Source organism: Cupressus sempervirens, chromosome 9 (assembly GCF_028749045.1).
Source record: "Cupressus sempervirens isolate cs-2001-9-10 chromosome 9, ASM2874904v1, whole genome shotgun sequence".
Taxonomy (NCBI): Eukaryota; Viridiplantae; Streptophyta; class Pinopsida; order Cupressales; family Cupressaceae; genus Cupressus; species Cupressus sempervirens.
The window spans coordinates 646,884,856-646,910,957 of NC_143126.1; the positions used below are offsets into that span (position 1 = coordinate 646,884,856).

At 35.8% G+C, this 26,102-nt stretch overlaps 1 protein-coding gene across 1 annotated transcript in view; it reads right to left on the reverse strand.

Annotated features, from left to right (window-relative positions):
• Window positions 1-287: 287 nt before the first annotated feature.
• LOC149540395 (classical AGP protein) overlaps window positions 288-26,102 on the reverse strand; it is a 66,739-nt gene continuing 40,924 nt past the window's right edge. Inside the window, exons 3-5 of the mRNA XM_089801501.1 lie at window positions 16,006-16,077; window positions 11,345-11,562; window positions 288-676 (exon numbers count right to left, since the gene is read on the reverse strand). Coding sequence (XP_089657627.1) covers window positions 568-676; window positions 11,345-11,562; window positions 16,006-16,077 — 399 coding nt within the window. The 3' untranslated portion in view covers window positions 288-567. The remainder of the gene's footprint in view (window positions 677-11,344; window positions 11,563-16,005; window positions 16,078-26,102) is intronic.

The following is a 26,102-nucleotide window of genomic DNA, read 5'->3' on the forward strand; positions in this document are numbered from 1 at the left end:
CTTTTTCAAATATGAATCAATTCAAAAATCATGTCAAAGTTTCAATCAAATTTATACTAGAAACAAATATACCATGGAGGCGACTCTAATCTCCAAATTCAACATTCCATTAAAAAATCATCACATAGGCAATGCTAAATGACAAAATGAGGCCTAAATTGCCTTTCATAATACACTAAACTACAGGATTAGCTTGTTTGTAAATGGTCTTGCACAACATTATATATTAACATCACGTATAAAACATATAATCATAGTACTCCAGCATTATTTTGTTGTAGACAGGCTTGCACAACATTATATATTTAACATCACTTATAGAAAAATATAACCAGCATTCTGACAAATTATAACAGAAAGAAAATATACGTCTCTCCACATAGATATACACAAGAAGATTACAATCATAGCAACAATATAGACAATTTTGCTTTGCTTTCAAACAAAGAAAGCAAAATTTATTTTTTAAACTACAGATGAAATCTCACTATTTGCTTAGCTGATGCTGAGGTAGTTACAACCTTAATCTGCACGTTTTGTAACATTCAAAGTCTCTGAGACAACTATTCAATAGGAATTTTCTGCTGTCTGTGAGTGGTAAGTACGCCGCCTCAGTTGTGATTCTGGTTCTGGCTGCTGTAAGAAGATCCTAGTTGGATCATTTGGATCCACGTAACTGCAAGACAAGAATATCTGCTAGTCAGGCCAAGCTGAGAAGAATATTTTCGTGCCCCCTTTCAGAGACCAGATAATAAGATCTTAAAATATGTTGGCATGACACAGTCCAAATTTAAAAAGTGGCATTCTGAATTTCCCGAATTTATAGCAAGAAACATGATAGGTCATAGTAATATTGAACAAATTCAAATAAGTAATTAGAAGCCGTCTTTCCAAAGCATGATTTAAGAGAGGTAGCTATTGGCCGTGACCAGAAAACTGGAAGTGGGTAGCTAAAGAATGTGCCAGGCAAAAATATCTCATTCTTGGGTTCGAGAAATAAACAATCAAAGGGCGAGACAGAAATCTCCTCTAAAGCAATGTTGAGAAAATAGCATCAAGCAAATAAGAATCGAACTTCTAGAGACGGAAAAGAAAAAAAATTCACTACCAATACATATTAGATCCGTCTGCTGGCACTTACTACATTAAACATAAATTGCTCTTTGTTTCTATTTTCCTCTGGCTGCCTGGGATGAGCTTGTCAGCCATCTCAGAGCGATCCAAGAAGCCAAAGCAAAAGATATCTCAGGGTTGCTTAATGTGATATAGTGTAGATGACATATGTTTAAGCCTTATATAGAATTCATTCTGTTTCCAAAGAACAAACCACATCATTGGTTTACTAGTACCTGTTCAAAATTTTAAATTAAGGAAGTTGCCATTTAGCTTTTGGCATTTTGATTTCACTAGGTGGCGCTATGAAATTCATGTGTGAAAGAGAATGCTGGATACTCATATTATGGTACATTGGAAGGTTAACAGAGCACATCATTGGTTTTCTAGTACCTGTTTGAAATTTTGAATTAAGGAAGTTACTAATTTAGCTTTTGGCATTTTGATTTCACTAGGTGGCACTATGAAATTCTTGTGCGAAAGAGAATGCTGGATACTCTGTATTCTGGCGTGTTGGAAGGTTATACTCCGCCTCTGAATTTTTTACGTAGCATTGAAGGTTATGAAAATTGACTGCTTAGAGTTTTTGACTGTTATTAGTTAACCAATCATAAGCATTGCTAATATCTCTGAATATAAAACTCTACCCTGCATTGCACAGGGATACATTCCCCAACCTCAAACCCTGTCCCCAACCCTAGTGGATTTTCAGGTACCTAGTGGCACAGATAACAGCAGCCATCCCCTGACCATACCCAAAAATTGATTAACTTCAAGGACTTTTTGGAAACACGATGTATTAGAAGGAAACATCTAGAGGATATTTGGCCAACCCTGAGGTAGCTGTGGATGTTGGAGACATCTGTTGACCATCCTAGAGATGGAAAACTTCTTTAAACTTATCAGTGTGGTAGGAAAACAATAATGAATAATGGTTTTAAAAGGGTCATGGAGTTCCAAAAACCCTCCCATGCACCTACTTCATATCTAAATCACAAAAACTGAAAGAAGCCTCTTTCATGAGTGATTTGAGAAACCATGGGTAATTTTAAGCCCTGCTGCCAGTTTCAGAATCAAGAGCTACTGTCCCTGAACCATGTAGTTGGATTTTAAGAAAATTCAGTTGGATTTCTGATCTTCAAAATTCACAGTAAATGGTTCAGCTCTTAACATATTTATAATTTGACTGCTTTGATTTTGGTATTATGATTCTACATTAGAGTGAGGGTGTAAGCCTGTTAGAGATTCAAAAGGACTTTGCTGACACTGTCCTAACCAAAGACTTGCACAAATATCAGCGCACATTTGAATGTTCTTTGCCTCTGAAAAAGGATGAAAATGGAAAAGAACTGTTTCCCAAGAGTCGTGCCAATTATATTGTTTTCTCACGCAGTGAACAAGAATTGTGTGAAAAGCAAATTGCTAATTTGTTACAAAAAGCTATCACCAGACCTAGTAAGAGTCCATTTTCCTGCCATGTGATGTATGTTCCAAAGAAAGATGAAAATGGCAATGAAATAGCAGAAAAACGTCTGGTTGTAGATTATAGACCCTTGAATGCATGTCTGGAAAGTAATCAACATCCTTTGCCCAACAAGGATTATATCTAGCAAAGAATTCAAGGATGTAATGTGTTTAGCAAATTTGATTTGACCAAGGGATTTTGGCAAATCAAGCTCAATGAAAGGGATAAGTATAAATCTGCATTCTCTGTGCCACAAGGATTATTTGAATGGAATGTGCTTCCATTTGGTATTAAAACAGCACCCTCTATTTTCCAAGGATTCATGGATCAAGTGTTTGCTCCTTATGCTAAATTTATCCAACCCTACATAGATGATATCCTCATCTTTAGCCAGGATCATAAATCCCACATGGAGCATTTAAAGAAATTCTTGTCCATCTGTCAAACTCATGGTTTGTGTTTGAATCCTACTAAGTTGAGTTGGTGTAGTGAAAGTTTGATTTTCATCGGTACAAGAATAGAGCCTAATGGTAAACTCTACCCTCAGAAACATCTGTTGCAAGCAATTCAAAATGTTGAGGTTAAGGATAAAAAGAGTTTACAAAGATTTTTGGGGCATGGTTAATTATATTGCTGGCTATTTCCAGAATATAGCAGCAGCCAGAAAAGAATTGAATAAGTTGCTTCGAAAGAATGCACCACCTTGGACAGCCAAGCATGATGAAGCAATCCAGAAAATTAAGCTTCAATGTCAACAATTACCACCTCTTTGCATCCCAGGAAAAGGTAAGAAGATTGTACAGACAGATGCTAGTGAAAATGCTTGGGGCGTTGTACTTCTTGAAATTGTGTCAGTTAATGGCAAGATGAAAGAAGAAATTGTCAGATTTGAATCTGGCACTTTTAAAGGTTCTGAGGTAAACTATCATTGTACACATAAAGAACTTTTAGCTGTTGTGAATGCTTTCAAGAAATTTCAGTTATTCATTGGTGATCAAAAGTTTATCCTCAGAAGTGATCTCCAAAATTTAGCAGGATTCTTTAAAAAGGAATCCAAGAACAAAGTTGTTCGAGCTCGCTTGCTCCGATGGGCTCAATTTCTTGATACTTTTGAATTTGAAACAGAACATGTAGAACGTACTAAAAATGTTCTGGCAGATTTTCTCAGTCGAGAAGGCTGTCAAGAAAATCATGTTCATGCTCTAAATCAAATTGTTAATACAGTTGATGGTATCCGAGTTTTACAGCCCAATCTGCGAGATTCACTATCAGATAGCCAACAAGATATCTTACAAAATCTGCATTACAGGATTTATGATGAACCAGGGTCATGGGAACGATATGCTCAAGATCGTCAGGTCATACTTGCAGAAAATACTCTAGGCAGGCAAATAGAAGCATATCGACAACAACAGTTGCGCAATGCTCGTGCTATTCGCACCAACCATCCAGGTCAACAACAAGTTCAACAACCTAATCTGGTGTCTGAAACAGAACGTGATCAAAACTCAAACTAATCCTGAAGATGAACAGCTGCATAATCACAGGTATCGTATTCTTCTCCATGAGTTTAATCAAATTCCAGTTCTAGAACATCATGTTCGTATGATTTGTGAGCGAAAGGAAGAATATACATTCATCAGTAATGTACCATGGGAAGAAAATTGTTTCTCTATGACACAAAAGATTTATCAAGAACAAAGAGATCTCCATTTTGCTGCATCTAGGAAATTGCTCACAGATTCTCTTATCCAAAAAGAGCCATGCCGTCCTTCTGATGATGAGATTAAAACGTATTTAGCTCACACTGCCACCAGTGCTACTTTATTTGAATGGCCAGTTCATATTCTGAGCAATACTCATATTCCAAATCAAAGAAGATGGCTGTCTTCTGGAGATCCGTTTGAAATGTTTTTCCGTGGTTTATATCCACACTCTCATGCGTTGATACCCACTGTGGTTAACTATAGTTATTTGCATAAACTGGATTTTTATTCCTATATCTCTAACCCAATAAACCAGTTTATTTTTTATCACTTTGGTCCAAGTCCTATGCAGCAGGATACCATTGACCTACGCAACCTTCATCATTTCGCCACTCAGCGTAAACCTCTCTGGATGTTCACTAAGTTTACTACCCTTCCTCAGATAGTAGGCGTTGGTACCAGTCAACCTAATGCCTTTGTTCGTCTTGATCATAGTATCCTATGGAAGGAAGAGTCACTTGAAGATCGTCTTGAACAACTATTGTGTGGAACTCATTCATCTCCTTCCAGATCAGATGAAGGATATGATTCTGAAGCTGAGTCACCCAAAAGGCGACGATATTAACCTAATCAGTAGGGTTGTTACTGATGTGAGTTACTTAATCCTCACAGAATAAAGATTAAGCATAGACCCTACCATGGTATAAAGGAGGTTAAGTTACACCTCTAAAGTAACTACGAGTTACCCTTCTCGTGTCAAAAAGATGTGTGTAATAAGAATCTCTTTTGTAAAGTAGCTTTAAGAGATTCCTGTAGGATAAGACTCCACTCAGCCGGACATGTGTCCGTTTTCTATGGACAGATTTCAAAATTTGTAAAGCTCTCTTGTATAATGTAAGTCGGTGCTCAGCCTATATAAGGACACTTGCTCCCTCATTATGAGGAAGAGGTTCTAAGTTCAAGCAGAGTCTAAGAAAGAGGTTTTTGAGTCGAAGAAGGAGTCTACAGTTGTAAGGCAAGCATAGTGATAAGTCAGCTTACAGCAAGACAGAGAGTATGCTCTCTTCCTCGTTTGGAAGATTAGAAATCAGGCTGTCTGCCCTGTAATAAATGTTATAAAGTGTCTTTTGTGTGTAAGATCCTATAAGTTTGTACAAACAGAGTGGATTTAACCATGGAGGAAACTCCATAGTTAAGCGCGCTCAAGCTGGAGTAGTACATGGATGGGTGACCTCCCGGGAAGTCCCGGTGCTTCACCTCTATGACCATCACCTAGATCCAATTTGTGCTAAGTGTTCCATTTATTGTCATGAGAGATGGAATCATGTGAATCACTACTCATGAAACATGAGTCAATGAGTTTGACTCCAAAGCTACACAGTTTCTGATTATTCATTTTCAGTTTACTGTCACAAAGAAAGTTAAAATGTTTCATGGTTCAAAGAAACAACAAACCTCTAAAGAAAGAAGGGCAGTAGCAGCAGCAATGGCACTGTCAATTGAAAATGGTGAAAAAAATAGAATAGATATCAAAAAGAGTTTCTGATTATTCATTTAAAGTTTACTGTCACAAAGAAAGTAAAAATGTTTCATGGTTCAACAAAACAACAAACCTCTAAAGAAAGAAGGGCAGTAGCAGCAGCAATGACACTGTCAATTAAAAATGGTGAAAAAAAATAGAATGGATATTTGAGTGTCAGAAGTCCTAGTTCTAAAAATCCAAACACAAGTCCTATTGAACTCCCCAAGACCATTTTACATGCCCTTCATTCTCTCTAAGAAGCTATGCAGAAATCCCTTTCAACACTGAAGATTAAAAGACAGTTGCTGCAATTTTCACCAGTTAAAACACTAATAAGATTAGAGATTCAAGGGCCAAAAAGAATTAATTGTGATTGCACAAATTAAATTCTCGGAGCTATAGTAGCTTGTATACACCAGGTATTAAGTGAGTAGACATGGTGTTACAGGTTGTGATGATATAACATTAAAACAACAGATTAAAATGGAAGATTGATTGGAGAGTGTATGGAAAAAACTATTGGAATTACTTAGAAACATTCATCAAGACCATTGCAAACTATCGATGAGTATTCCGTAATATTAGCTGGAAAGAGCTATGATAAAGGAAGGAGAAAGGCCACTACTTTTATGCCAATGGCATGCCATTACATTTGGCAAGGTCTCCTACTTCTAAGGTATGCTGATAGATGCAACGGCAATTGGACCTTCTTATGTTCCTCCTGGGGAACATAGATTGTGTACCTCCCTCCAGTATTTAAAGGTGAACAAATTGATGGCAAAGATGAAACAGGCATGGATTTGGAGTGATATTGTCATGGATGGGTCAACTAATACTTGACATTGGCCACTTGTTACTATTACGGTTGCATGTCTCATTAGTTCATACTTTTCTAGAGCTATTGATTAATAGTTATGATTAATAGTTATTGGACTGATTGTTGATTACCATTTTCACCTTTTGAAGGAGTCCGTACAGAAAGTTGGGTCTTCTAATGGTGTGCAAGTTTGTATGGACTCGTGTTCAAAAGCTAGCCAGTTTGATGGTTGTGTGATTACTAAAATAATTTTATCTTTTCGGACTCCATGTGTACATACTTTGAAGAATACATTGAAAGATATTGGCAAGGGAAGGTGGGGAGAGAGGGTACTTGATGCCCCTTGGTGGCCCAATATTCTGTAATAATTTTTTATTTATTATGTTTCCACTTTATTTTCTAAGTAAAATTAAGTTTTTTTTAATTTGTCAATAGCTTATAATTTTTTATATGCTGCTTGTAAATATATATGATCTATCGTATCATGTGCGGGGCAATCAGGTATGCCAATATAGTCTCTCCTAGTCTTGGAGAGACTGATGAGACTTTTGCAAGAATGTTTAACCAAATGAGGCAAGCAATTTGTAGCAAGGCTTCTAAATTGCTATTCTATGAGGGCATATTAAGCATATTGTCACAAAAAAGAGCTACACAATAAAAAGCTGCCTTTATATAGATACCATGCTCTTAATTGCAAGTGGTACCCACCTAGATAGACCTAGCCATAGTCTTCCATTTGAGGATAATGAGATAACAGAGAGGTCAGTGAAGGCACTTTGTAGGACATACGATGCTAAAGGGCAACCATATTTTGGGAGCAATGGCTTCACTAACCTAATTCGTAGTGACTTACATTCAAGATATTAGAGTTTGGCCGAATAGGACCACTACTGCACAAAGAAATGTGGTGGTAATTTCATTAAGACAAACCAAAGTTGAACAACTTGCTATTTGTCTACTCTTAACATGTTACTAGATCCTATTTTTTAGTTAGAATTCATCGACCTATGGCTACATCTGCTTGATTAATAGAAAAAGAAAATGCTCACCTTTAAAGAGAAGGAAAGCTAGTTAGAATCCATAGGGCATTGAGCCTTCATGATCAACAAACTACTCAATATTGACAACATGTTGGAATGTTAATCCTGAATATGTTATGTAGATTGACAAGAAGTGACTCATATTGCAGACATTAGATTTCCACAGTCCATAGCAATTGTGTCTTTCTGGATTCCAGTGTTAGTTTTATTTGCATCAATATTTTGGATCATACCCAATGATCCATCATCAGGATGAAAGAGAGTTGTATGAAGAATTTCAAGAAAAGTTGCAGACCCAGTTAGATATAAAATAAGGGGGAAGGGGAAGAGTGCACAAATTATGAGAAAGGAAATAAACTCGTAAAGCTAGTTAGCCCAAAACCAAAATACAAAAGCACAAAAAAAAAAAATGAGGGCCAACTAAAGTCAAATAATAAAAAGAGAACAAAAAATGGAATGCCAGATGGGAAAAATGAAGGACTAATATTAAAAATTAAATAAAGAGAAATACAAGGATTGCATTAACAAAAACAATGTACCAAGAAAACACGAATATTTAAACACTAATATATGGTAAAAAGCAAGCAATGTATAAATACTAACATACACACACACACAGAGATATATATATATATAATAAAAAAGCCCGTGAATGGGCTCAGATAGGATAATCCATCATCTGAGGTGGTTGGTGATGTTCTGTGGGAAAATACAAGGATTGGTGGAAATATAACTTTGATAGTGCTTCTAAAGGCAAGCAAAGGCCATCAGGAGCAGGATTTATCATTCGAGCTTTGGGATGGTAAATTTAATTTCATTTGGGGGAAAAAGACTAGTCGATGAAACAAATAATGTAGCTGAAGCTGAAGCAGCATTACTAGCTGTCAAGGCAGCAAAAAGTTTAGGAGCTTGAAAACTCATGTAGAAGGAGATTCACAAATAATAACGAATGCAATAATCAAAGGAGACATGCATCTTTGGTATCTTCAGAATTATATAGATCGAAGCAATGAGGAGTTGGCACCCCTACAAGACTGTAAAATAACATATGTTTGAAGACAAGGGAATAAAGAGGCAGACACACTTTCAATTGGGCTTTAGCATTTAAAATGGAAGAGACCAGAATTGAGGATTTCGAAACTTAGTGATGGAGGAAGACTGAATTTAATAATCATTACCTTCCCATCACCCTCAAGAAACAAAAAAGAGTATTAAAAGAGGTTTTTAATTTCGGCGGCGGCATATGGGTATGAAATGATTGTGGATGAAGGATGATGTGACATGCAGCCCCTCAAAGACATTGCATTTATTGTGTTGGGGGGGGCAGGGTAGGCTGAAAGTTTAGCCTTTAAAACATGACAGTTAGTAGTTTAACTCACAAGCTTTTGAGTTATTCAGAAAGTGTGTTCTGGCTTGAGAGTGAGAGGATGGAGACAACTTTCACTTTCATGTCCCCCAAGCAACAAAACCCTTTTCATGGCCAGATAACAAAGAAGCAGATAGACAAGATGTTCATCTTTGAAGATAAGAAATTAACAGACAATGTGATGATCATTTTGGGAGAGATGTTCAATCAAGTGAAGAATCGTCGCAGAACGAACACAAATGTGTTCTCAATGATTTTGGTGTTGGGGCTCCAGCTAGGAGATGAAAAGGACATTAACAGAGCAGTAATGGAGACCATTGTTCCAAGAGAATTCCTTGGGGGCATGGATGAGATTCTTGAGAAGTCTATTCCAAGTTTGGGGATAATCTTGGCTGGCAAACAAAGTGGACTTAAGAAGATTGAAGGAACCAAGTACACCCTGTTTTTGTGGAGGTTTGATGAAAATCGTAGGAGGCAAAGATTGAAGAAGGCTTGTAAAGGTTGGTTAGCAATTAAACAGATTATGATGATTCACTTGCTAGACAAAGACATTTCAGAATTGAAGCAGGCGGCTGGGTGGACAACAGAGGACGATGTGAAGATGAATGAATGGCTCCAGATGCGTAAAGAAGCGAGAGGCAAAAATAATGTTGCTGCAAGACTCAAATTTAGAGAGGCAAAATTGAACAAGTGGCTGTGAGAACGCAATGGCAGAAGGAATGGGCACAAGGATGCATCAGCAAGCTGAGGAAGATTACAAGGACTCCAATGATCAATTTCATCTCCAAGTGTTGGGTTTGTTACTTTTGAAGTTGAATTAAATGTTTATTAGGGTCTGATAAATTTTGTAAACGGTGTAATTAATCATGTTTGTGATAGGTGGCATGAGAGATTGCCAGCTTTTTGTGTTTCTGAAAAATTTGAAAATTTTGAAAATGACACTATTACAGCCGTGAAGAGCTAGCTGAGGGTAGGGGAGGGGAAGTTTGCAGAAAAGTTGACCCACATTTTGATGTTGATGGATAATTTAGGGTCACTACTGCTCTAGAAAATGTACCTTTGTTTTTCTAAATATAATTTATTGTATTACCGAGAAATATATATATATATATATATATATATATATATATATATATATATATTATAAAAAAGGAAAAATAAGGCCATCACTAATATGTGTGTTTGTGTAATATATATATTGTTCTTTTGTGTTTGTAGGTACTAATTCTTTAACCCATTTTTATAATTTGGTTCCAATTTATTTTTCCTCTTCTTTATAATATTAGTTTATCTGTACGTTTTTCATATCTTACTAGTTATTGCCTTAGTTTTCCTTTTGATTATATATATATTATATTCTATTTTACACCATTGCAATTATATATCCCTGACAGGGGGAGAGCCCTACTATTTTAAGGGCAGTTGAAGAGATGTACCCGGACGGGTGAAAGGAGCTTGAAGTATTGTGCCCATTGGCCTTGATGTCAAAGGAGGAGATAGTTGCTTGGGTGGTACACGTGTGTGTGTGTGTAGTATTTAAATATACATATATTTTAGTCTTTATATATTGGTTTCTTTCTAGCATATATTAGTAAGTGCATTGTTTGTTTTTGTTTTTACAATCCTTGCATTGCTCTTATTTAATTTTTCACTAATAGCCCTTCATTTTTTCCATCTTGCTTATTGATTTTTTTTGTTCTCAATTTATTATTTGACTTTAGTTGGTCCTCATTGTTTTTTCTTGCTTTTCTATTTTGGTTTTGGGCTAACTAGCTTTCCAAGTTCATTTCCGTTCTTATTTCTTCTTTCTTGTAAGCTGTTCACTCTTCCCCTTCCCCCTTATTTTATATCCAACTGGGCATGCAACTTTTCTTCATACTGCTCTCTTTTATCCTGATGATGGATAGTTACAGTAGGATCCAAAACGTTGATGCAAATGAAATTGAAATAGTAGAATCCAGAAGCACACAACAACTCATGTTGGTGAAGCTTCCATTGAACAAACGACAACTTCAACCATTCTCTCTCTCTCTCTCACAAACACACACACACATTACACTACTAATATTACTCACCATCACAATACTAATATTACTCTCATCACAACGACGCCTGCTGATAACATGATTTAGACTTTAATTTATAAATATTCAACAGAATCTACAACAACCAATTCATCCCAACAGTAACAAAGAACTAATTCTTTAAACAATAAGTTTTCCAATTGGCCAAAAATCCTGAACCATTTAACAATAGCATGCATAAAACCTAGTTGCACAAAAATGATGACTCAAATATGAGCAAAATGTACTTACGCGCATCTCATCATCTCATCAACTGGAGGTTGTCCAACTTGTAAAGGATCAGCTCTATAAGCTGCATCTGCGGCAGAAGCTGACATTTGATTGTACTGTCTAACAGAGCGGATCAGATTTAAAAACAAAGGTACAAAAGTCCCACAGCCACCTTCCTTGAAAAGGATTTTAAATGAATGTGTAGAGTAAAGTGCTCTATTTGCGTTCTCAGGTACTACCTGCATAGATTTTGCAATCAAAGAAACCCATTTACTAAATAGCTTCTATCTGTGCAATTCAATCAAAAAAAATTATCAAAACAAAATTGCATCAATATAAGGCAAGAGCCTACAACACAATGGTAAATTGTGAACCTATTATCTCGGAGGTCTTGGGTTCGAATCTACTCAAGCTTAACACATAATAATAACTAATCTTAACAAATAATAATAAATAGTCTAGGCTTAGGCCAATTACCGATTAAAAAAATAAAAAACAAATTGCATAAATATAGAATACATATCAGTGGAAAATGTGGTGAAAGAAATCAAGAGCTGGAAGATAGAAATGAAACACGAGCGACAGAAATGCTTTTATAGTGGATTTAGGTGTAAGGGCGTTTAGGATTGCTAAGGATGTGAGAGGCTTGCGGGCCCCTCACATTCCTTTTGAATTTATATTTAAATTTTTCATTTTTTTTTTTTAAACTGACAGCTGTCAGACACATCTGATTGTCCCCAAGACAGTTAAGCTACATCCCTAGCTGTTTCAGGGATACATCAGCCCCATGGATGCTATCTATGGGACACATTCCTGCTAACCGGGTGTGGCTGTCCCAGGAATGTTGGTTGGGAGGACATCCTCGTGTAACCATGGATTAAGTGTATATTGCAGGTTATTTTATAGTTTATACTCAGTTACCGGATTCTCCCCTCGCAGGCCTGGCTGCGGATTCGGGTCCGCAGGGAGCAGGATGCGGATGCTGATGCTCCCTGGATTCGCCCAGAAAGCACATCAAAGAGCTGTGGGTGCATTGGAAGAACTGATAAACAGGTAAATAGTGGACTAATTTCTGTCAATGATGGTTTCACAACCAAATTGCTTAAACTAATAGTTTTACAAAATGAGCTACTATTTAACAAGCGATTTTGGCTTGCATAAGGAAGTGGTGTCATTATCATCACCCACATAGAGCAGTGGTGTCATTCTGGTGTAAAAGTAGAGGGATAGGATGCAATCTGGAGCGTTTTTTATACATTTTGAACTACAGAGGTACTTTTCTGAGCCTACAGAAAGTTGTAAGTTTTCCAAGGACCTCAAGCAGTTAGATAAGGCAACTGGGTGCGAAAAGAAGCCATTCTATGCAAGAGGAATTCCTAACATTTTCAGAAAGACTGTGAACAAATTGGTGAAAATCGTGCAAATAAATTGTGAAAATTGCATGACCAAGATGGAGAATAGTAATCAAGTTTTCTGAGAATGAATGTAATCAATAAACTGCAGAGGGCACTTGCAAAGGATGCCATGGAGAATGTCAGTGTGCTTGAAATCCTCAATAAGGTAGTAAGCTGTAAAATTATAAACATCATTGACGAGAATGGGCATCACTGCCTCGTTCTTCTAGAATTTTACCATACTGAATTTCTTGAAGGAAACTTATTATGTACGGTCTCCCTTTTGTGTTTGATATACTTATTGCAATTATTTATCTATTCTGGAAATCCTAAGGGAGCTTACAAGAAAAATTAAATGTATAAGCACAAGCATAGTGATTGTTCTGAACAACAATTGGGAGTAAGGTTAATATTAATGGGAATAAGCAATGTTTAGGGATGGAGCATGATATGAAATGTAGCATCTAAGACTGCCTTTTGAATAGGAAAAATCAAATTATGATGTAGTTAACAGCCATAGGGCTATGGAAAGAAACAACTACGTAATATCAATAGCATAGAAACATTAAATATGAAACATGAAACAGTAAACTTAATGAAATATTTAAAAATTAAAACAATAAACTCGATGGAATATTTTGAAATTAATACAATGAACTTAATGGAATATAGCAATAATGATTATATTGTGTGCAAGGGTATATCCTTGTTAATGATCAAATATTCTTGGGTCTGGGCAGGATTCTAGAATGGAATCAGGATTGTCTGTGGATATTAACTGTTTTAATTTTTAAATATGAAACATTGAAATATGGCTTGTGATTCAAAATTTCAGCATGTAATGACATTTTTAGACTTTTGCAAAGTATGAATGTCATATATTGACAATTATGGATCTATCATAATATGAGAATTACACTTACTATTATAATTATATGTTTGAAGAACTTTGAAGTTTTGAACTAATGATGAATAAGCATTGACATGTTACATGTATGGAATCTATGAATACACATACATACATACACATAAATATATTTGAAAATGTCTATACATACATGCATACATACATACATACATACATATATATATATATATATATAAAATCGAAAATATCTATATAGCCGCGGAATCAGGGTCTGGCCCAAAAAAAATTGCCAAATCCCCGAATCCGACCCAGAATCAGGATCACCCACTTAGTTAAGAAAGCTTAAAAAATTAGAAATCACATTGATATAATATACCACAATTAGCTAACCTGAACTTCTACAAGGAACTGCACAGCAACAAAAGTGGGAGACTCAATGTTGGAAGTACTCCTGCATCTAGTTCTAATGAACCAATTGCTGATATGGATGCATTTGACGGTGAGGAATATACTAACATGCTCAACTAGTTCTTGAGTTTGACTCTGACCATAAATATTATGGCTCATTTAATATTTTGAGTAATTAATTATCATTAATGTTTTCTTAATTTTTTGTTATTATATGCAATAATATTAAATGAACAAGAGCTGTGTACAGCAGGAGTCCCTGCCTTATGTAAAGAAATTAGATAAAGTAGAGGGAAAGATAAAAGTGTAGAACAAACAAGTAGATGACTTCAATGATTTTGTAAAGAGTGAAATTTATCTAATATTGAAAATAAATGTTAAATTTTCAAGATTCAGTGCTAAAGAGTCAGTTGACAACAAAATATTTAATAGACATGCACCTAACTTGTCGATGCTCCCCTGTACCCATTGTGCTATCTTAAATCCAATTTCTTGTAAGCATTGTTTGTTATGTGTGATAGAATAGGCTTTCGTGATCCTTCAATTTTCTGGCTAGATATTTAGAAATTAATAAATTATGAATGTGGCAGCAATTGATCTTGCATAGGCAACAAGAGTACTGAATTGGGCTACAAGATTATAGCCATAGTCTATGGTTGAAGAATGAGCCAAAATGAAATAGAATTGCAAAGCAAGATTATTATACAATATAGTAACAACGAAATTATTCTCCAATGTGGTTGGTAGATATTTTAAATATCTCTGTGCTATTTCCTGTGTGTTATCTATGCAAGACCAATGAATGGAGCTATAAAAGTATTGACATAGTCTATGCTCGAACAATAGAGTAAAAACAAACCAAAATAGCAAAGCTAGACTTTTTTAAAGTTTGTGTGAAAGCTTATCCTTTTCAAACATAAGATCTATAACTATTGGTGTCTGAATTCTTCCTTGCCACAATGTTGAAGCCAAGAGAAATTAATGTGTATCTCTAATTGTGGGACTATTGCAAGGATAAGTTGACTTTCACCTTTAAAGTTATATTAAAATTTAACTAATTTCATTTATTAATTCAAATTTTATTTTACTTTAAAAGTAATACAAAATTTTAATTTTAAAAAAAGTTAAAACCTTAAATAAAAGCTTATTTAATAAATTATTTACGTGTGTTTCTAACATAGAAATGTATTTTATATAGAATACATTCATTTCAAAATAAAATAAAAATTGACAAAATTGTATACCATGTACTTTAAATATAATTTATGATTGGATGACATATCATATATTAATTATATTAATTTAAAAAAATGGATTAATTTTATTATTATTTATTTATTACTATAATTAATATTTAAAAATATATAACAACACTGAAATTACTATATCTTAAATCACTATTCGAAATATATATGTGCTTTTTAAAAATTTTAACTTTAATTTTCTTTTAAAACTTTTGATTTCTTAAAAACTAATAACTTTCAAGAAGAATTTATTAAAAAATAAGAAACGATAATATGGAATTTTACTTGGTAATAAATGCATTAATTGATATTTAAAACTTTCAACTGGCACAACAAAATACATTGATTTATATTTAAAAATTATCTAAATTGTGCAGAGGATGATGAAACGTTTATGAAACATTTATGAAAGGGAAAAAAATACTGACATTTATGTAAGGTGCAAAGTACTGACAAGTAAACTATAGTCCGTCTCGTGCGTCTAATAAAAAGTAAACTTTATAATAATTATAACAATGCGTGCCAAAATTTAGTATTTTTCTGCTTGGAAAATCTTTTAAACCATTGAGAAAATTCAAAAGAACCAATCATAAAAAAATATAAAATATTTAAAACTAGATATTAATAAAATATTTTAGGAAAAACTATACTTTAAACTATGTTTTAAGAATTTCTAAGAAAACGTTTAATAGGTAAAAGTGAGGTGAAAACTATAGTCTCCTGCCTATAAGGCAGGGACTAATAATAAATCAATCAAACCCCACTTACCGGGTCCACTTTTCCAGAGATATTGTTGCAAAAAAATATTGGCTGATTGAACTTCTCCCCATGGATGTAAAGCTGTAGATACAATAACACATAATCAATTATAAATTAATCAAGATTACAGTATCATAATTTATGTATGTTCACATCATTAACCAGACTCTTTCAAAACATCAGAAAATCTGAATAAATAAACTCTCTATCATGCATTAAAATACTTTTGAGAACAAATGTTTCCTGAAAATGGTGGGAGAATGTATATTATAGGAAAAGATGTTGGTTTCATAAATTCAAACACATGACAAAGCACGTGCTATAAATGTATGATATATTCATTGACTGGAATAGAAAGCAATTAATAATGCTGCTCATTACTGTAAAGCGTAAAATTGTGAAAACAGATACTCCCTTTCTTGAATTGAGTGTTGGCTCTCTGCTGTTCCTGGTTTCTTCACCTCTGTTTCTTCCCAAATAGGATCAATAGGGTGGTGAGGGAATATGCCAACCCAAAGGGTTTACCGTTCCATCAAGCACTAGGTTGTTCAAAATATTCTGTCACGGAAACTGAGATAACAGCAGTTATTACTGCAGCTGGGATAAGGAATATCTAAAACAACTTGTAAGCAACAATTGCACCCCAGCCATAAAAGAAATTTAGCTGGTTGTCTGGATACAGGATAATTCACATTAAATATCTCGTCCCTGCAAGGCAGGAGTCTGATCTCCAGATTTCTGAGAGCACGGTTTTCTTTGGAGAACTTACACACATGGAATCTGAACAACTGGCAGCCCAATAGAGAAATATGAAACATATCTTGTGCTAGGGGATGCTTTATTGCTATATTCGCCAACAAATTGGATAGAAATAAGATTTCTTCAGAAATGTGAGGCTTTTATCAAACATTGGCATCTCAGTTTCCGGCTCTGTACATACCAAACCACCCCAAAATGGAGCCCAAAGATTTCTGGTCAAAATATGTTCAAAGATGACTGCGTGTTCCTTGAGCAAAGAGATCAGTGCATCTAGGTTTCAGCCCATGGAGAACAATACAATCAGCTACCCCAGATTAGAACCACATTATGCTCCACCCCAAGAATTCTGGTGAAAATATGCCTTTGATATGACTGCAAATTCCTTGGGTCAATGTGATCAATACTTTATGACCCTACCACGGCAGAGGGTACTCCAACTATGCCAGGACCTGAGTGTAGTTGGATATCTCAAAAGCTCAGCTGAATAATGCATTTTGAAAGTGGGGCAAGTAGAATGAGATAAAAGCCTCATCTCTTGTAACATCCCATTTAGGTGTAGAACCTATCATGAATATAATCATTTGAAAAGAGAATGCCCGTCAAAGCAAACAGAAGAAATATAAAAGAAATTAGATCTAAGAGCCAAACAAAATGAAAAAGATTGCACCAAGACAAAGCAGAGAAACACAATGAGGAATAGCAATAATTGAAGAGGAACAGAAAACAATCACAGAGAGGCCAAGAGGGGCCAATATTTCAATGAAATTAGATTCAAAAGTAGTTGGAAAAAAAATTGTTGACAGATCGTCAACTTCAGGCAGTTTCCGTCAAATCCTAGGAAGAGATATCTCTGCAAATAGTTCAAGGTGTTGCTGCTATCATTAAACAAATGGAAGAGACGTTTGAGATGATGAGACCAACAAAGCTCCAAATGGATGCTTCTTGGAAGACCGTAGAACAAGAGGCTAGCCCTACTAAAAAAAGGAAAATAGAAGTAATGTTGAATGCCATACAAAGCCTTGGTAAGAGATTAGGTCCTAAGGAAATGATACATTGAATACCAGATTTCTAAGTATTTATTGTTTATGAAGATATTGTTGATCCAACAAGGAAAAAAATTGCTAAGACTAAGCTGAAGGGTCCTGTTACCAATTGGTGGAAAGAAAATCTGTTGGAAAGATATAAGAAAGGTAAACCTAGCATTCGAAAATGGAATAGAATGTTACTCCTCCATCATTTAGAACTATTGATGTTGCTACATAACTTGAGGCAAAGAGATGTGAATAAAAAACACTATTTATGAATACTAGAGGCTTACCATCTGACCAGGATATTGTGATGAGAAAGATAAGAAGATGACAAAATAAATTAGTGGTTAAGGAAGATCAACTCAAAAAAGGCAGAGTCTAGGTAACATCCAAATAATGGAGGAAACATATCACCTGACATTACGAGAAAAACCAAAATTGAACCAAAGGACTGAGTATACATAGAACTAGCAAAGAGAAAGGGAAGGAACATTCTAAAGGAATGAGTCACAATGCAGTGACAGGAGATAATACGGGTAAGATTCTAAGAGAGTTAGCTCATACCACAATGGGGAAGGATGGCATGCCCCTGCCATGAAGGAAATATTAATGACCAAGAAAATTGTCTTACAATAAGACTTGAAAATTTCCTGCAAATGGGCAATCGGACAGGATAGAAATGGGCAGAAGTAATTATTTAAGCAACAGTAATTGGTATAAATAACCATGTATTAGACAGTGATCAAATATTACAAACAGTAATCATTAGTACAGCAATGAAGCAAAAAGGGGTGTAATTAAGTGAACCATCAATATGTTACCAGTTTGAGTTCAAGTTGGAAGAACCGGTTCGCTGGTATGGCAAAATTTTGAACAGGGTTTTAGGTTTGTTTGGGTTTTTTGTACAAAAATATGTACATATGTATGCAGCCAAGAAGAATAAATTAAGATTAGAATGCCACATAGAATCATAAAAACAATACAACGACTATAAACTTGTAATCATAACATCATATCTATTATCAACACCAAAATATTAAATAATATCGAGTCCAAGTATCATTATTTTGACTTTCAACAATTAAAACTTTATACTAAGTTTTACTCATCTAATGGATTATCTAAATCTTCAGCTTCCACTTCTCATCATCAAAGGCATTAGTTGATTCACAATCAGTGTCGATGTCAATGGAATCAGTTGCACTTATGACATTCCTGGTTTCTAAGTTGTCAAATACTTATTACTTTTTTATTGTACAGAGAGCTTGTTAGTTTGTAATTAACATCCTACTTGAAATATGTTGCTCCCTTCATCTATTGAAGATGTTGTTCAATGTTTAAAAAATGATTTATCACAATACAGAGCTTCCAATTAATCGGACAGGGGTCATTATCAGCAATTGGATATAAAAATTTCACTAGAAGGTATCTTGAATGCTAGTTTAATTTGATGTAACAAATATCTGAACTTCAGCAAATTTTGTTATATAATGTTATAGATCTTTATTCAAATTCTGTAATAATCATTTTCTGCACTAAATTATAGAATGTTTCTCAGTGGAACTGTACTTGGTTTGCACTCTGTTTGCCTCGGACAGCCTGAGTTCAAACCCAAGTGGAACCGGGACCAGAACCAAGGACTGGTTTGAAATTTGCCTACTTTGAAGGGTTGGGGGGAGAACTGGGTAACTAAGAGAAAAGGTATCACTGCAGTTCAGTTCAAAGAGGCACTATCCTTTCTTAAACAGCAAAGTATCATATTATGTTATAGATCTTTATTCAAAATCTGTAATAATCATTTTCTGCACTAAATTATAGAATGTTTCTCAGTGGAACTGTACTTGGTTTGTACTCGATTTGCCTCAGACAGCCTGAGTTCGAACCCAAGTGGAACCGGGACTAGAACCAAGGACTGGTTTGAAATTTGCCTGGTTCGAAGTGTTGGGGGGAGAACTGGGTAACTAAGAGAAAAGGTATCACTGCAGTTCGGTTCAAAGAGGCACTATCCTTTCTTAAACAGCAAAGTATCAAATTATGATAAAGCTTTCTGTAATATCCCTACTAAGTTTTAACCATTAAAATGTGATCTGAAAATGATAAAACAACCTAACATAATTAACGACAAATCTCCACACACAATGGTAACTAGTCTTTGACACATTTACACCAAAATGCACCAGAAACTAAATATGATTTTATAAAAATATAATCAAGTTATTCATCAAAAGATATCTCATACTACCATTCAACACTAGCAGCAGCAACAAAATATAAATTAAAATATAAATTGAAATATAAACTGCAAACTCTACATAAAATCAATACAAACTAGCAAACTAGTCAACATTGACACTGCACCAAATGAAATTATATGCTTGCAAACTTTTTATAATGATATTTTTCTGATTTTTGCAACAAATAGAATTTTTATGACAGTCATTACAACATCTGCAACAGCTCATACATAACAAAAAACAACAGCAACAATACTACTAAAAGAATTGTTGCAAATTTCATTTAGTCTTGACTGAATCACTACCAAACTATGCCCGCGTGAAATGTAAAAGCTACAGCTGGATGGAATGGTTTAAAGCATACATATGCCAAAAAAATACACACCAGACAACAGCAAAAACAAATACAGAAAATCTGGAAACCAAACTGCAAACCACACCTACACAATATCACACTGAAACTAGCTGATGTGCAATAACCTATGAATCGTTGCACTCCCTGTATGGGAATATCCTGCAGAATCAAAGGGTTCTTGTCCTTTGACTTCTATAACCCATTGGTTTTCATCTACAAGCCAACAACTGTCAATGGTTTTTCATCAACAAGCCACAATTGTCAACAGGTTTTTGTCCACAAAAGGATATTATAAAACAGTGTGTTTATAAAATAATAAGTTGGTAAGAATAAATGGCAAATGCCAAAACATACTAAAATGTGAATTTGCATGCAAATAAATAGAGAGCCATATTCAAATGCCCCTCTCTAGTAAAAATATTTAAAATAACATTACTTTTGTAATTTTCCCATTCAAAGAAGCTCACCGCTTTGACCATTACCAAATGCCTTCACCAAAATCAGACAATAGTGCCTCATGCAAACAATCATATAATTCAAAAACTATAACAAATGATTGACTGACACCTGAACCTAGAGGTTAAAAATGACTTCACAAGAAACCCCATTCCCCATTTTGGGTTTCTACTAAGAAAATATAATTAATATTTAATCCAACCCCCATGAATATTCTTTAAAAAGTATAAATTCCCATTGGCCCAAGACGTATATATCAATATTATTTTATTAAATCCCACCTTAGTCGATGGAAAATGTTGGAAAGAGCATTGTGTCCATGAAATTAAATTAATTAAAAATGGGGCATGACATTTCGTGCGATAAAATGTCAATGGATGCAAGTACTTTCTATTTGGGAGGCCATGTAATGCACAGAATGGTATAGCTCAATGGTATGGACACTTCCACTATACCTGATGACATACTTCTACACACCAGTCAGCACTTCCACCATAACACAGACACTTCCCATACCACGCACAGTTGCACATCATATAATGCACACCGCACATGCATGCACTCCACACAACATGCCATCCGCACGCTGCACACCACCCATGCTCCACACACTGCATGCACTCTGCACGCCACCCACACACACTCCATACAATGCACATACTTTGCACGCCACCACATGCACTCCCCACACCACCACGGACACTTCCCATACCACACACAGTTGCACATCATACAATGCACACCGCACACAACATGCCACTTGCACGCACTCCGCACACAACATGCCACTTGCACGCACTCTGCACAACATGCCATCTGCACGCTGCATGCCACCCGCGGGCACTTCATACAATGCACATACTCTGCATTCCCCACACTGCACACCACCCGCACACACTCCATACAATGCACATACTCTGCACGCCACCCGCACGCTCAACCTCCAGTGTACAGCCAAGTGAACACATAGCTCAACTCTCAAAGTGCATAGTAACTGCACAAACAAATATTTCTCTAATTCCAGAATTGCACAAAGATAGACTTCCTATACCAAACAATATTACTGATGCAAGAATAAATGGTTGCAATCCAAATATTGTACTTCTAGATCTCAGATATATTTCTTACCAAGCTCAAGGGAGACTTCACATATTTGGCATTCAAGTACAAGGTGAAATATCTGACATGATATTTCCAATAACAAACTAGAGTGGTTGTGAACCAGCAAAACCGTGATTACAGAAAAGGGAGGGTATTGCGCCTCCGACGCTGCACACAAACTGAATTCCAACCGAGATTGAAATTAGACAAGATAAATAAAATCCACGATGATTTCCTACAATGCCAACCACAGCCTTATTAAGAACTCCAAGAAGTTTCCAGGAGGATTACAAGCAGACTAACATAGTAATTACTTTTATTATTTTACCTTATTTTACAATTTAATTAATTAATTAAATAAGTGTTGTAAGGTTTTCATACCATCACCCCAAAGGAATAGTGGTCTTAGGTGGTTCTAGTTGGCAACATTTTCAAGTCTCCAAGTCGAGGGAGTGAGTGTAAATGTAATTAAACTTATTATCAGACTGATAGATGTCTTGTGATTTGTAGATTTCAATGTGCTAATCTCTTCTTACTAATTGCAGGTTATGATCAGAATTTATTCTTGGAGGAATCTGTATATCGGTTACCATGGAATACAAATCTAAATCTGAGAATTTAATTGGTCTTCAAGTCTGCAATTGCCAAACTCCAAATGAGAGAGCATTTGTCAATTTTCGATGTCTCTCTTGGTCTTTCAGCATGGGTATAAGCATTGTTTTCAAGAGACATGTCATGAGAGGACATGTCTCCACAATATGGAGCCATGTACGCTCATGACATGGCTCTTCACAAATAAACAAAACACTTAACATAACCCTGATCGGGACAGTTAACCAAATTTAATCTTGCAAATCTCCATTCTGCATATAAGTTTATACATCATTTGCCTGACCCATATTATGGTTCAACATTAGTATACTCGATCATTACGTGATCGGTTCTATGAATACATAAGATCATTGCTCGATCTATGCCAAAAGAAGAGAAATAATATTAGAATCTGCTGATACAGATTTCAGTATGCTTAATCTGACATGATGCATAGAGTTTCGATTAAATACAAGAATGATAGTTTTATATAGTTTTATATAGTTTTATCTCCGAAGTATTTAAAATGTTTATTCTTATTGAGCACAAGAACTGTGTATTTATGTCAGTTCACATAGCGAACTGACATACATACATACATGCACATATGTATATAATCAATACAAACTATCATCCTTATATCTGACCGAAGCTACCATGTTTAATAGTGAGTTTAAGCAAATTTTCTCTGTTGGAAACTTATGTCTGGGGTGTGAACGAGTGTTGAGCTATTTCTGTCAGGAATATGGAGTTGAAACCAAAGGATTTGGGATGAAATGAGTTGAAACCATTAGAAAATCTTTTTCCAACTTCAGTTTGACCTCAGAAAGCCAGGATAGGTTATGGGAGGTTAGAATGTTGAAGGTGTATTGAATCCTGAAATTTGGCTGTCTGGAATTTCTTTTAAAATCCCAAAATATAGAATTTGCATCTTAACTCCTATGAAGCTAAAACCTATCCCAAACATCCTAACAGTATTTATACAAATGTAACTTCTATCCATATAAATCCTCTCACCTCCTGAGCTAAAATTGATTAAGTGTTCAATTCTGAAACTTGCAAGCAAAATTTCCCAATCTAGGACTGATTCCACCCCTCTTTTGGGAAATAATTACCAACTTCACCTAATTTCCGCCCCCTCCTATCAAGCCTTCAAGGCATAGCATGACAAAGAACTCTGGAATTTGAATGAAATAGCACAGGATGGGCAGATTTTGATGGTGCACTTCTTGAAATTTCAGTTCTGACTGAAATTACCCAAGTAGGGGGAAAATCCACCCTATCTTGGTTATTAAAATCCACCCTATCTTGGTTATTAAAACCCACCATCATGAAAATTCTACTGCCCTTTAAATATGCCTCAATGCATAACTCGGTCTTCAACTTGCAAATTTGGAGCGAAATAATGTGGGAAAAGGGGCAGATCTGAGAGTCTGGCACTTTGAAATCTCTGCAAGATAACTGAAAATACCCAAGTAAGGGTGGAATCCCGCCTTGGGTAAATTTAGCCAAAACTCAAAAACTTTCCTTCCCTTTCATTTTAATATATCTTTTGGTGCCATAAATTTTGTTCATGGTTTGGCCAAATTCAAAGAGGGAATAGCTAAGTGGTCTAGGGATTTTGGTAAGAATGATTGTGCTCTTAACTGAGAAAACCCAAGTAGGAGTGGAGTTCACCCCTGTCTTGGGTAGTTTTAACCAAAGTCATCAAATTCCCCCCCGCCCCCCCCCCCAAACCAATAACTTTCACATGATTTGAGATGTGCATTAAATGGGATAAGGAGTGAAAGATTTGGAACCATGAGTCTAATCTATAGTGTTAAGAAAGGGCAGATCTAAAAGTTTTACATTTAGTATTTTGGTGAGATGACTGAGAATACCCAAGTACGGGTGGAATCCATCCCATCTTAAGTAATTTTACCCGAAGGAGAGTGAAATCCACCCGGTCTTGGGTAATTTTACCCAAAATACATAAAATTCCCACCCTAGGTCTAGGCTTGGAGTTTATGACTAGGAAAACAAGAGGGAAATGGGTGAAGTTTTGGAGCCAAAATCTTATTGAATGGATTGGGAAAGTTCATGTTGGAGGCATTACCCAAGCAGGAGTGGAATCCAACTCATCTTGGGTATCAATACCCAAACTTGTCCGATTTCCACCCCACTTAACCATACCTATTTTTACTCTATAGATCATTCTTTGTGAAGGTGGGGGCACATGATAAGTTGATAGTCGCCAAGTTGGGCATCTTGGGGGCATGTTTTCTCTTCGCAACTAGAGCATTAGCCAAGAGATGATGGAATCCGCCTTCTCCTAGGTGTTCTTACCCAAACTCTGCGCATTCCCGCCCAATGATTGAACATGGGCCAGGTTGGCCAGCAAGGAGGGGCCCCAAAGCATTTAATTTTTGTCATATAGATGGCCCAGGTCGGCCCTCTAGGGAGACATGCCTTTTGGCCCCAGCAATCACCCATATAACAAAGGCCTTACAAATCATTTCAACATCAATTCAGACCTCTTATTGTCTGCTCTACAAGGCAGAAAATCCCTCTGTTAGGCAGAAGATTACCAAGATATTGGCAGTGATTTTGATCTCTAAAATGGCAGACTTTGTCAACATCAAGAGGGCCAACTTTCTGCTCTATTTTGGACAGTGAATTCTTCCTTCATGCAAGGCGGTGATTGCATGGAGTAATTTCAACACGGAAGAAGACAAAATTCTGAGTTTTTTTTTCCTAAGGCAAATCTCTCTCAAGGATTTAGAGAAGGATTACCCAGATATTGGCAGTGATTTTGATCTCTAATAAGGCGGAGACTTTGTCAACATCATGAGGGCCAACTATGTGCTCTGTTTTGAACAGTGAATTCTACCTTCATGCAAGGCAGTGATTGCATGTAGTAATTTCAACAAGGAAGAAGACAAAATTCTGAGTTTTTTTCCTAAGGCAAATCTCTCTCAAGGATTTAGAGATAATAAAGGAAGAGAGGAGTAAAATCTGGGGTGTGATGTATCGAACTTCACTATTCTTTTCCAGATTTTAGAATGATACTATTTCATCTCCAGTTCATAATGCAAAATCACATTCTTATGCCAAGATGATTAACATTTTACAAAGATAAGTTAATTTATTACGTCCAGCTAGAGACCACCAAAGAAGGAACTGAAAGTTACAACCAAGAAACAAGCAAACAAAAGGAACACCAAATGGTGTCCACGAGAAAGAAAACAACCAAGAAACTGAAAGTAAGAACAACAACAAACAACACCCTCAAGAGACCGTTGGCCGAGGGAAGCCGAGACCAGCAACTAGGATCTCTCAGACATAGTGAAGTAACCTTGCACAGAAGGGTACATGCCAGGGTCAAAGAGGGTGATTTGGGACCATCTCCAAGGACAACTCATTAAGGAGGGTTGCGATCAAGGTGTGTAGTCTCTGCGAGAACTCACAATCTTGGTATGAACTAAAGTAGAGGGGTCCCGCAACGCTTGGTGCCTCTAGCAGAGGTGACCGGCATGAAAAAGGAGGTAATGAGCTGAATGGATCCAAGTATCGAAGGACACTAAAGTTGTAAGGTATGGTCAC